Below are 12618 nucleotides of genomic sequence, written 5' to 3'. Positions count from 1 at the left end.
CCTACCTCAACACCACCTAGCATTGTGGTTTTAATTGATCATATTAATAAAGGAAGAAAATGGGTGATTCATGATTGAGATTCACCAACTTACCACCCAACCAAATAATCATACACCAAACCATAGCAAGCATGAAGAAATCTTCTGATAATAGCATGCATGGAACTAGCACATATTTGATCTTAATTAGAGGTAGAAAACGGGAGCATCAAAACCTGATTGATGAATTTCATGACAAAAGTAAACATTAATAAGGTTATTGTATGACCTAAAACTCTAATTAAGAACAACCCACCAAGTCTTCTTTCACATCTTCTACGTAGCAGCAGCAGAACATTAACAAACACATACACAAAACAATATATGATGCCACCATCCTCCAAAAAAATTAATTCAACCTTATATCTTCTGTTTCAGTGTCACATCAATGATCCCAATTCGAGATTTAGGTCTGTAATGTTCATCTGTATCCACCTCCTCAATTTCCTGCCAAAAAGGTAGCTCCAGTTAATATGTCTCCAGGATTGCATCATAGCTACTGCTAAACAATATGATCAAATCATGGGGGGATATTTTAACCTCACCTACACAAAGGTTTTCAGTCCAATGGTATATTTACCTGAACAATATCTTCTCCTCTAATAACGCGTCCAAACACATTAAGTTTCGCATTTAGATCTGGTATTGGTGCCGTTGTAATGAAAATATCAAATCCTTCTTTGTCATGTTTCATATTGGACGTACCAAGCATAAAGGCTTCATGCTTTAGTCTGGATAAATTTAGAAAAGATGATGATGAGTAAATTTTGTCTCAACATTAATCTTATGGGGAGCATGTCGATAACAATGGTTGGTGTGGAGTTGGACAAACCTTTTCTCAAGCTGATTGTAGTGCTTCTCTCTAGAAGTCCAGTCCTCTATAACTGCGTGATTTTCAGAGTTGCCTCCTTGGATTACAAAATGTTTCACCACACGTTGAAATAGCATCCCTTTAAAGTGTGCCTTCTGACTGCAAAGACATTTTAACAGATTAATGAGCAGCAGAGATTTACTAGTCAGAACAAAACTACTCCACTGGAAGATGTCAACCAAGTGTCATTGTCGATTATATATCAATCCAACAAACAAAAACGGAACATCTTGACAACTTTGGCAATTTTAACTATTGAGGCTTCAGAATTTAAAGATGCAAGACTAGAGTATGGGAAATGTTAACAAGATCCAAGCTATTCAAATGAATACAGAGAACAAAAATCGCAATTGCCTAATATAATTTTATTAGATGGCATGGCATTATAAGATAATGCCGATACTCACCAGGCATCAATAAATTCATCAACAACTTCAGGCGAACCTTCCTTGTAAAGTTCCACCGTGATCAGACCTTTAGAGGTGTTGAAAATCTGGGCACAGAAGTATGTCAAAGCACAGAAAGAAAGACAAGAAGATGCTAAAGTTTCAAAAAGACAACAACAATTGAACTGAAAGAGGGTCAAATGGATGGTAATGCATCATTTTAAATGAAAAATGGTATAAAGATGAGAGAAAATGACTCTGATAGTGGATCTTTTTATGCACTGCAGCTTGCACCAAATCCTCATTGAATTTTATTTTTCAAATAAAAGGGACAACCCCAAACAAACTACAGTTTTTTCCTCCTTGTGTCACATGCAACTAAGAAACTACATGCCAATGTTGAAGTGTAACATGCACATATTCACACTACATCATCAAAGGGTGATCATCATACTTCTTTGACAAAGTATAAAAATGGTATCTATGGTGCAGAAGAAAAGCATATGACAAGCGAACGCACAAAACTGAGGTACTGAAACTTACGGCATATCTAGGAACGTCAGATTTCTTTGTATCTGAAAATTCATCTTCAACCTGTAACAGATTAAAGAAACAAATTTTGAAATATAACTGTAGAACAAATATCATCACATTGCTTTGTGGAAAGTAAAGAAGAAAACCTCCTAAGGAACAAAAAGACAACGGATTGGATGAAATGGTATTCATGAAAAATGCACCCCATAACAAATGTGTAACCAAACAGCAGTTCTTCATTCCATTGTTGATGACTTGATTCCATCATGCCGATCATAGTATAAGTATCTTGCTTTACTCATTACGATATAATCACCTGTCCTACTTTCTCTATATCATCACTTCTCCAAATAAACAATGGAAGTAATAACCAGAAGTATTTAATTCCCAAAACAGTTGGGATAGAAATGAATCCAAAAGAAATTATGAGGAATAGAAAATATATATGGAGGTGAACCCAACTAGGGTTCTCAGGACAAGAACGAGGCCATTCCGTGCACTCATGTATAAAGCGAACCCTTTTGGTATACTACATGTTTTGAAGTTGCTTTGGCATGGCAAGATGTCCAGGGTTAAAAGCTTACTTGTTATTACATGGACCACAAAATTTAAGAAAATGAAGGCATTCAGCGAATGAAGGTAGGCAAAAGGGGAAGAATACCAATTTAATAAAATTTCACAGAACAAGGAATAAAAGCCACTAAGCGAAAGAAAGCAAAGAATGGTAAACATTTGTACCTGAAAAGTTGATCCTTCTTCTGTCTGCATTATTGACCTAAAAGTAACACACACATCACCAGTTAGGTAAGTTTTGTGCTTATTGTATATGTATGACCAAGACCCCAGATTCTTGCAATGTTTATATGCAAGTCATATGAACAAAAGTTCAGAATATAACTCATACAATAAAGCATGATTTGTATAACTTGGATTTATTCATCATGGGGATAATAATTTAGAGAGCTGAAAAGAAATATAATCCTGCTTTCAGCTAACATAGGGGCCAAGAACACGTATGCTGGTAGCCCAGACCACCATCTAAGGGAGTAACCAATTGTTAACAATACACAATAACACCTCTGAAATCGCCAAGGGGTTGGCCACTTGGGGCTTGTGCATCACCGGTATTGAAACCCTCTAGTTGTATCAACTCCTTAAGGGCCACACCCGTTGCCCGGAAGAGCCAAAGTTTTCCTAGGCCATGTGGAGGGGGTGCTTTGCCATCCATGGGGACAAAGGTGCCAAAACAGAGCAAGAACTTTGTTGACTTTCCTCATGACCATTTGAAAGCGGAATGAATCTAGGTACAGGACTACAGGAGAAGAAAGCAAAGAAAACATTTTTTATCAACAAACCTTTGAGACCAGTGTCTGTACGTGGCAAACAGGAAAAACACCATAACCACAGTAACTACACTATACAATGCAATTGTGGGAATACTGATGCTTCTGGGTGCTTTCTTCTTTTTGCTTTGCTGTAACAGAGCTTGAGGTTTAATCCTCGCCATGAAGCCAAATAAGGTTCAACCTCAGGCAGTGTATTACAGAATGGCAATGCACACTGCACAAAAAGAAAAACAAATAAGCATAAACTAAGGTCCAAGAAGACTAAAAGCACAAGTTAAAAAAACACCCCCAGCACATATATGTGCGCGCGCGTGTGTGTGTGTAGAGACGATAACCAACATAGCGAGAAGATCCCAAGATTCTTATAACTCAATGATTCATGAGAATAGATCTCAAAATTTTGTAGGGGATCTTTAGCAATCAAAACAGTGGTCAGAAGTTGGGTTGATTTAAATAAGTTTCAGTTGGAGTAGCGAAGCAATAAAGATGCATGAAGAAACAAAATTTTACGATTTATGAGATAAGAGCAAGAAAGAAGACGATCTTTTGTTGATGTAAGTCGAAGGTATTGATGATGAGAAGAAATGAAACAGCTATAAAAGATTTGGTTGCAGGCAATTGAAAGATGAGAGAGAGAGGAGAGCGAGGAAGAGCATACCTGAAGCGAAGCGAATCGAATGTTGTTCGACGGCAAGGGTTTGCGAATTGCGATTCCGATGTAGTTTCTAACAGAAAACAGACAGATGCTTTCCAATTCCATATACCAAGTTACCAAACTATGATTTCATCATTCAACGCAACAGCACGCATCTCATGGAGGCCCAAGTTTGAACTAAGAATTTGGGCTGGGCTTCATTCGTTTTTTCTTTCTTTTAGATTCAAAAGTTACATAATTCTCCCATAATCATTTTTTACCACCATCTTATTCTTCGTTAAAGGAAAAATAAAATAAAAAATAACATTAGGATTTTACATGACTGTAAGTAAACTATCGTATTCGTTCTCGATCATTTGTGTTTTCGTAAGTCTTATCGATGTAAATATAATTTTATATTTTTAACAAACATGTAGTAGTAGTAGTAGTATACTTCCAATTCCAAAGCAAGCAAGATGTGTATAAGATTTGAGAATGATGTTTGTTTTGTTTTTTGTTTCATAATTCATACATTGTTTGATGTGCATTTTATTACAGAAAACAATTCCGTAGATTGTGCATTAACATTTGTACGTTAGAATCTCATCATCATCTCCATCTCCATCTCCATCTCCATCTCCATCTCCATCTCCATCTCCATCTCCATCTCCATCTCCATCTCCACCTAGTTTTGGTTCAGATGGAGATGAATGAATAACACCAAACACATGAGCACCAGGTTGAATATTGAATCAATCCAAACAATCAACAAAACTGGATTTAATACCCAAGTATCCAATAATCTCTCTATCGAATCAAATGTGTATACATCTTCCAAAGAAGAGAAGCATGCCACCGACATGCAAAAAGGAAATTCACTGTTAAGAAAACCACAAACTTCAATAAACTCCAAACACCAGACACCATGCATGGTAAGAAGCTTTCACTTGATATATAAAAATCAAAGCGCCCAAATTCCATTAATTTCATCATCTCAGTTTGCTAACACAAAACTAACTGTGGTCTGTCTGTCTGTCACTCACCTATCTGCTAACAATTCAATGTACCTTCTTCATCATATAAAACGCAACATTACTAGCACCCATTGTCAGCCTGCATCCATTCATGAATAGCCTTATAGCATTGGAGGCTGCAAAGAGGAAGCTTGGATTTGGAATCTCGATACTTGTATGCATTGTTACAAGACGGCCCAGCACATTTTTCCCTTGGTGGGGGATAACTGCATTACATACTCCATATAATCAGCACAGCAAACTAAGTTTAAACAAAACAACACAAATTCATGGAATCTCATCTCAACCTATACCTACCAGCTAGGTTTGGGGTCAAAAATATGAGGCAGACCGATATCATCAGCAAATGCAACAACAGTTCCAGTTGGGCTAATAACTGTTCGAATAGTGCTGGGTCCAAGCATCTTTGCGTTGGCAGCCTTTTCCTAAGGATATGATGGCAGACACAGTTTAAACTATTAGTTCGTTTTCACATGACTATCACCAAACAATAGCAAGTATAACCCCATACCTGTGCCAACTCTTCCTGGCGCTTCTTCAATTTATCTTCACGTTTCTTCCTACTTGAATCTTGACCAAGTATCTTCCTGATTGCTTCAGCCTAAAAAAAATTCCCAGATTACAGAGTGAGAAATGCAGGGAGAAAAGAAAAAGGAAATAATGCAATCAGCAAACCACCAACGAGAAATATAAAAAGATTTGCTCAAACCTCTGATTCCCGAGCTGCTTTCTCATTCTGAATCCTGCGGCGCTCAGCAGCCTCAGCTTTTTTGAGCTGCTGCTCCACTTCGGTAAGTTTCTCTTTTTGCTCTGTATTTAAGGCAAAATCCAGAAGCAAATCATGAATCTGAAAACATTTCACATGGTAATATAGAGGGTCCGTGTATTAGTTTGTGCATTCATATTTGCTGAACAAAATTTGTAAAAACTCACTTCGAGGGGGAGCTGGTGGCAACCCATTTGGAAACTCAATTTGACTGGCAGCAGATGCAGAATCCCTGCCAGAAAGAAGAGCCCTTTGACGTGAAGTGAGACTTGTTTCCCTCTTGGTTTCAGTTGGTGAATCAGGAGAATCCTTTCTTAATTTCTTTGCCTTGTTTCCTTCATTTTCGTTATCAGAGACCAGATCTTCCTCCTCCAAATCTGTGTCAACAGATACACTATCTGATTTAGACTTCTTAATATCCCTACCCAATCTTAAAGGGATCGGATCTTCTGAATTTTCAGACTTGCCGCCTTTAGAAACCCTAGAAAGACTCCGGTGTTTCTTACTCGAGTCGTCATCAAAATCTCTACATGCCGCAGCAACCTTAACGGTTTTCAGCTTCTCCAGGTATCGTATCTCATCATCCTCTTCTTCATCGAAATCCCCATCTAATAAGCGCTTCTTTGGTACCCTCTTGCTCTTTCGGACTCGCTCCGACTTCTCCCCTTGCTTTCCTCCAGAATTCCTTTCTGTAGTCTTCCCCATTAAAGAGTTTTCTCTCCCAAGACTAAAACCACCCCTCGAGAAATCCTTCCACGGGATCCCTTGCAACCCAATCTTTTTACCTAGAGGAGACGAATCGTCTTCATCGGAATTGTCCTAAATTTTGAAGTAGGTGTTAATTATATTAAATTAAATCCAGGAGTTAAATAAAAAGTAGAGAGCATTAAATGACAATAAGTGCATTTTGGAAGAGAATATATTTTTTCCATATGGAATTCCCTAGGGCAAGCTAATTCCAAGTGTAATAACAGATCCTGCTATATCATATCAATATCAATTTCATTGGTGCAATTCAGAAAAATATGCAAACAAATTTCCAGATATACGTATAATTAAATCTTTTTCCACCAGAAAACATATATGCTTTAGTATAATTTCCTGTGATACCTAGAATACTCTAATCAAAGTAGAGGCATCTTTGATGCGCTGCTACTCTGCTAGTACTAGTACATCTGAGAATTCTTAATTACTTCATTATCTGGAGATAGTTGGTAAACAAAAGCACAACTGCACTAAGAATCACACAATCATGATTACCTAGAAATATTTCAGGTGAAACGAACACTTAGATGCTTAAAAAATGCCATCCTCACACAATATAAAGGTAAAGAGAGGACCTATAACGGTACCACGAAAAAGCAGACAAACAACCAAATGTAAGGAAAATTTTACAAACCATCAGTTGTAAGCATAATCATGCATACGAAAACATCAGTTTGCATAGATTATAAAAGCGACCAATGGGCAAGGAGTAATTATAACATACCTGGAGAATCAATTTTGGCCGAGGGCGAGGGACATCTGAACATCCTGCATTCTTTGAAGAACCAATGGTTGCTAAACTGGACTTGGGTTGAATTGTCCTTGTTATGCCACCTACCTTAAGCTTGACCTTTTTTACTTTGTTTTCATTTCCACCTATATCATCTGATGCTCTTGAGTTAGCATGTTGCTTCTGGATAAGGCCACTTTGGGCCTCTTCATTTGCATCCGTCAAACCTCCATTGCTATGCAAGGAACTGTTATATCTTCCGTCCTCTGTTTGAACTCTCTTATGCGAGTATTCACCTTCTGTTCTGGTAGCTGATGAACCCACTGAAGCACATTGATTAAGGTTGAATACTTTTCTCCTAGGATTAGCATCAACAGCATTCTCATCACTTGATATCTTGCTAGTGTCATCTGAAGGCGGTGTTGATGAGAGAGATGCCTGATCATGATTTACAGGTAATGCCTGCACCTCAGGTTTAGGTCGTCTAGATGTTTGGGTCCTCTTCCTTCTAATAGTATTCCCGACCCCTTCAAATCGAGGACCACCAAACTCATCCATTATGTTGGGGGTGGTCCCCTTTTAGCCAACAATCAGATAGCGACAGAGAGTAACCACATGGAAGCCCAGTAATGCAGCAAGTTAAAACGAGAAACAGTCCTGCAGAAATACTGAATGGTAAGCACCATAGTCCAAGAAATCCTTGTTAACTAAACCTAATACTAGTTTTCTTCGTAAGCACCAAATTTTGAAATACATACAATCAGGAAAGTGATGAGCAAGATCATGAAACTGAAGTGAAGGATGGTTAGCATAGAATGCTCATAAGAATACTGGACTTGGTGAGACGGGTTCCTTTATGTAGTTTGAAAGATGGGCAGATGTAAAATTCCTTGTGAATTAAGCTGTGTCTTGCATAATGACTTACATCAAACTTCATGACACAATTTGAAGTCTGTGTTTCTACAATTACAATCCATAGAATATTATTAGATATTAAAACATTTAATTGTTAGTTTTAGAGTTAAATGTATTTTTTCTCCTTGCTAATTATCATCACTTTCCTCAAGCTTTGTGCTGAGTTAGCATATTACGGTTGAAATGAATAAGAATAAAGGTGGTTGTCCAGAGTTACCGATTACTTACACTTGTAGTACAAGATAACTGGTAGAATAATCATTCAGCGGTAAAATACCATAAATACGATACTCATCTACCACGAAAGAATCAGGAATTTAAGATTGTTGTATTTATCAAAAAAACAGCTATACAAAGTAAAACTTGTCTACTGACTTTTAGAGTTCAGCTTTACATAACATAAATAAGTAACCAAAATGCAATCAGAATCACAACCTCTAGATCATTAAGTAGCTGAACATAATTTCAAATTTGCATGGTACTACTAAGGCTACAATAAGCTGATAAACCGTTACAAAAGGCAACCAGAGCACACCGTAACAAAACTACACATCACTGGTCAACATAACCAGCTCTTACCAACTAAGCAGATCTTATGATCACATTATTGCTGTGATAACGAAAATTGTAAGAGAAAAGGTTAGTCACATGAAAAACTTATAACCCATAATACAAGAACAGAAAACCCAATAAACAAGTAGCCATTGCTCCCACAGAAAAAAATGGTACGAAAAAAAAAAAAGAAAAAAAAAGCAACTACACTAGTTTTTCAAGGCGCAATCCTAGTACTTTGGAAATGAAATTTTGATTTGCAAATTTAATATCAACCTTAAGCTCTTAGTGGCACCTGCTGTAGAGTTTAATGCAGTTAAAAATCGTTCCTAAGAAGTTGGAAATCCGTATGATATATCAATTTTGAAGTTTAACCATACCCCGTTTGCCAATGTGCAGTTCTTTTTAAGGAACAGAGGGAGCCTTGTAGTGCATACATAAGGGAAAAGGATCCACAGTAAGTGAAATACCACAGTGGTTAAAAGAATCAACTAATCAGTTCCATGTAGTAAAATCAAATAGACAACTCCCGCGAAAAAGCAAATCAGGAAAAAAGAAAAGCAGTAAACGACAGTTGATGCAGATAAATTCCAGAAGCGCATACATGATACATTACAAAAACAACAAAATTCCCAAAATTGAACTTATGGGTATACACATTAAGCCGATCAAAACAACCACCACGAACACCAAACAGACGCTGAAATCAAAGAAGACAGAAAAAAATTACCTAGTGAAAAGGACCAAAATTGAGATAGAAGCGATCGCCGTAAGAAAGAAAAAGTCGAAACCCTTGTGAGACGATAAAGGGGAAGTGTAAGATAGAGGAGAGAGGGAGGGAGGGAGAGATAATGGCAGAAAACGATACAGGGAAACGGATCGTTTGTGGATGTAGAGAGAGAGAGAGAGAAAGAGAGAAAGGGTTATTAGGGTTTGAGTATTTTGGGGGTAATGTATGGTGAGTATAGTGGTAAAGAGAGGGGGGGGAAGACCACTCGTAATCTTCTCCATTTTTTTGATTTCTTATCACACACAACCGAGACCCTGTGAGTGATTTTGTTTCTTGGGTTTGACCCGAATCCAGGATCCGAACCCCACCCGTATTCCTCTCTTCCCTTCCGTCTCTCCCTCATCTCTTTGCTTTGCCTTGCTCCCCTCTCTCTCTCTCTCTCTCTCTCTCTTCCTAAACTCGGTTTTTTTTTCCTGAAAGTGTATGCGTAGGTTAAGACCCTACGCACCTCCAGCTCATGCTACCACCACCACCTCTCTCTCACGTGCCTTTTATAAATGTCATCCCTTGCCTCTCTTTTTTCTAATAAAAAAGGACATCAGCTTTTTCCTCGCACCAAATATTCCAAATTCGATCAGCTATCCATGTCCCATCCTAAGCCCAAAGTAATTGGCCCAATGACTTCAAAATCTAACTTAAAATTATGCTGAAAATTATTGGTAGTTTACCGTTTGAAACTTATAAATAAAGATAATACATATCTCATTTTTCATTCATGTACGACGAATTGTTATAACATGTGCCACTACTGTTGAACCCAAATTACACAATTGGTACAATGCATGAACTAATATTATTTATACTTAAAGACTGTTTGGCAATTGATGAATGGTTTAGTGTAGAATGATTAAGTGATCATAATGATTAAGAGGCTCTCATGATATAGTGCAAGATGACATATAATTATTTGTTAATTATTTATAACGAAATTAGGGCATTGAATGGTTAAGGGAGGCTCAGGATACAAAATCATTCAGAGAATTTTAGAACCATTAAGAGACAGACTTTTTTTTGTCAAACAAGATTCACCTCTTAATGAAACTATTAAGAAGTAAACAAATAACCCCTCAGGCTAGATATGTCCATTGTCCCTCTCAATTCCAAACTTGTTTGTTCTTAAGATTTATGACACTAGTCATTTTAAGAACTTGTTTAGTCTATAATTTGATAAATAATTAAACATCATAATATTATCCACACAATGACGGACCTACAATAGAGCGTGCCACCGTATTATTCATCCATCGAAAGATAAAAAAAATTAGCTTCGTGAAGATGCAACCGTATTAATTTGTTGTGTGTTACCGTATGTATTTTGAAACTACAATGAGAACGAGTTTTATTTGGTAGAGTTGGTTTGCAAGGCTTTTATTCCACCTCATATCCAAATTTGAATCTTGTTAGTGTCATTTTCTTGGTGAAATGGTGTTATCGTTTGAAAAAAAATATATGTACATTTATTTCTTATAGTCAAATGGTGCTACCGTTTAAAGAAAAATAATTGGGTTCGTCCTTGTATGCACACTAATAATAACTCGCATGCATTCCAATTGATCATGCACTCATGTATCAACTTACAATGAATTACGTTACTCACATTTAATTATCGTTGTTTAATGTGTGATACACGTCAACTCGTTATAAATTTGGACTATGTTAATCCTCACTTTATGGCCATACTATCCTAAAACAAATATGTCCATGGCAAACACACCAATTCATACTACCTCACTCATAACTATTAACAAGCTGATATGTTAGTATTATTGATGAATTAAATCAATGAGCCAATAACATGTAATAAGTTGCAAATAATCGCAGTAATTAACAATTCAATTCCAACAAAATGCACATGTAAACTACTAAACTCATCTTATAGTGTAATTATCATCTTATAGTGTAATTATGGTGTATGGTCTCAAGTTAACACCTCCCTACGTTACAATACATGCATCATCAATGGGCAACCATTACAAGTGACATAAATGTGTAGTATTATACATAAAACTCACTTCATGACTTAAATCATTTTCTTGCATAATCATGCCTCTTAAGCAATACTTTTTTTTTGTTGCAAAATATGTGTTTGGACTAGCTTGTCTGCACCTCGACTAATCCTACAAGCCCTTAAAATAATCTCCATGCACCCAATACTCCCAAAGACGGAGCCAGAAAATTAATATAGAGTGAGAAAAAACAATGTAGGAAAATCAGTTGGTATCGTAATTTGCAAGATCGGTTTTTTTTTTTTTTTTGTTAAATGCTTATCCACATATAATAGCTATTAAAATTCAAACAAATTACAACTTTTACATTATTTGTAATTACATTTACATAACTTCATACAAACATAAAAAAAAAAATGTAATAAGCCTCTCCTTGTGGGTATATAGTAACCATGTGTAGCTCTGTGTGGGTATTTGGTAACCATGTATGCATGGATAGAATCGGTAATTTATTAAACTAAACTAGTTGACTAGAGTTTAGGTAATTATATTTTAATAGACTAAATAGCCCTGATGGGTGATGACACTCAAACTAACAATCGTACGAAACTCTAGTGTGGTCATAACAAACCTTCATGAAGCTCACTTGGCCATGCATCATTTCCACATGATCGTGCTAAATGCAAGGCAAGCATTGCATGGTCGTGCAGATTGTACAAAGCCTGATAGTTTGATTGTTTTGAGACTTTTGGCACAAGAATAACAACAACGTTTTTTATTAGTATATGGCGTACTTGGATACCAACAATTTACACTAACACATGTTAATTTGAGCATACACTAATTGATTATATCATGAACATTGAAACTTCATTCCAACCATTTCATGGCCTTAAGGTCTCCATCTGTGTCTCATGTATGTACTAGTCACTTCTAAAAACATGTTAGGTTAGCGATCATACACTAAAAACGAAGATCGAGACAAATTCTTACATTGAATTCGTTGTTTCATGTCTTCAAACTCATCATACGAGTACCTTTTTAGTTAATCAAAATATATAAACAACCTATTCGGATAAATTGGTTATTTTACTTGTTCTGTCCAGATATGCCTTACCAAATGCGAAATAACTAATCTAATTTTGTCATATCTTGTTCTTGTATGGACACCAAACGCATTCATAGTGTCAAGTCAATTTATTTGATTTATCCTTATATATATATATATATATATATATATAGTTGGGTTCACGTGAGACCAGCCTGTTTTCGTGAGACCCGTGAGACCACATTTTTACACGTAACCTTCA

At 36.5% G+C, this 12618-nt stretch overlaps 2 protein-coding genes across 4 annotated transcripts; both read right to left on the bottom strand.

The window, feature by feature from the left end:
• Positions 1-157: 157 nt before the first annotated feature.
• LOC112506454 (peptidyl-prolyl cis-trans isomerase CYP21-4) lies at positions 158-3955 on the bottom strand. Its single transcript, XM_025110504.1, has 8 exons — positions 3835-3955; positions 3186-3390; positions 2569-2605; positions 1840-1890; positions 1318-1403; positions 872-1009; positions 620-770; positions 158-486 (listed from the first exon to the last, which is right to left on the bottom strand). Exons 2-8 carry the CDS (start codon positions 3335-3337, stop codon positions 400-402), a joined length of 702 nt encoding a protein of 233 aa, XP_024966272.1. The 5' UTR covers positions 3338-3390; positions 3835-3955; the 3' UTR covers positions 158-399.
• Positions 3956-4741: 786 nt separating this feature from the next.
• On the bottom strand, positions 4742-9716 carry LOC112506451 (INO80 complex subunit B). 3 transcript variants are annotated; one of them, XM_025110499.1, is made up of 8 exons: positions 9303-9716; positions 8249-8315; positions 7100-7762; positions 5778-6429; positions 5554-5654; positions 5356-5445; positions 5142-5269; positions 4742-5050 (listed from the first exon to the last, which is right to left on the bottom strand). In XM_025110499.1, the coding sequence occupies exons 3-8, from the start codon at positions 7661-7663 to the stop codon at positions 4906-4908; spliced, it is 1680 nt and encodes a 559-aa protein (XP_024966267.1). In that variant the 5' UTR covers positions 7664-7762; positions 8249-8315; positions 9303-9716; the 3' UTR covers positions 4742-4905. The 3 variants fall into 3 exon arrangements, with proteins under 3 accessions (XP_024966267.1, XP_024966268.1, XP_024966266.1); XM_025110500.1 differs by lacking the exon at positions 8249-8315 and having other exon boundaries at positions 5778-5987; positions 6117-6429; XM_025110498.1 differs by lacking the exon at positions 8249-8315.
• Between the last annotated feature and the right edge of the window lie 2902 nt (positions 9717-12618).

The sequence above is a fragment of the Cynara cardunculus genome (assembly GCF_001531365.2).
Source record: "Cynara cardunculus var. scolymus isolate 2C chromosome LG 2, CcrdV1, whole genome shotgun sequence".
Lineage (NCBI taxonomy): Eukaryota > Viridiplantae > Streptophyta > Magnoliopsida > Asterales > Asteraceae > Cynara > Cynara cardunculus.
This window is presented reverse-complemented; position numbering and strand designations above follow the sequence as displayed.

What these genes read in the sequence shown, in the direction of transcription:
- LOC112506454 (XM_025110504.1), bottom strand. Translation starts at nt 3,337, where the DNA reads ATGGCGAGGATTAAACCTCAAGCTCTGTTACAGCAAAGCAAAAAGAAG. An exon ending in TACAGACACTGGTCTCAAAG is followed by an intron (nt 2,606 to 3,185) that starts GTTTGTTGATAA and finishes TGTTACTTTTAG; the next exon opens with GTCAATAATGCAGACAGAAG. An exon ending in AAGAAGGATCAACTTTTCAG is followed by an intron (nt 1,891 to 2,568) that starts GTACAAATGTTT and finishes AATCTGTTACAG; the next exon opens with GTTGAAGATGAATTTTCAGA.
- LOC112506451 (XM_025110499.1), bottom strand. Translation starts at nt 7,663, where the DNA reads ATGGATGAGTTTGGTGGTCCTCGATTTGAAGGGGTCGGGAATACTATT. An exon ending in GCCACCAGCTCCCCCTCGAA is followed by an intron (nt 5,655 to 5,777) that starts GTGAGTTTTTAC and finishes CCTTAAATACAG; the next exon opens with AGCAAAAAGAGAAACTTACC. An exon ending in AAGCAGCTCGGGAATCAGAG is followed by an intron (nt 5,446 to 5,553) that starts GTTTGAGCAAAT and finishes AATTTTTTTTAG; the next exon opens with GCTGAAGCAATCAGGAAGAT.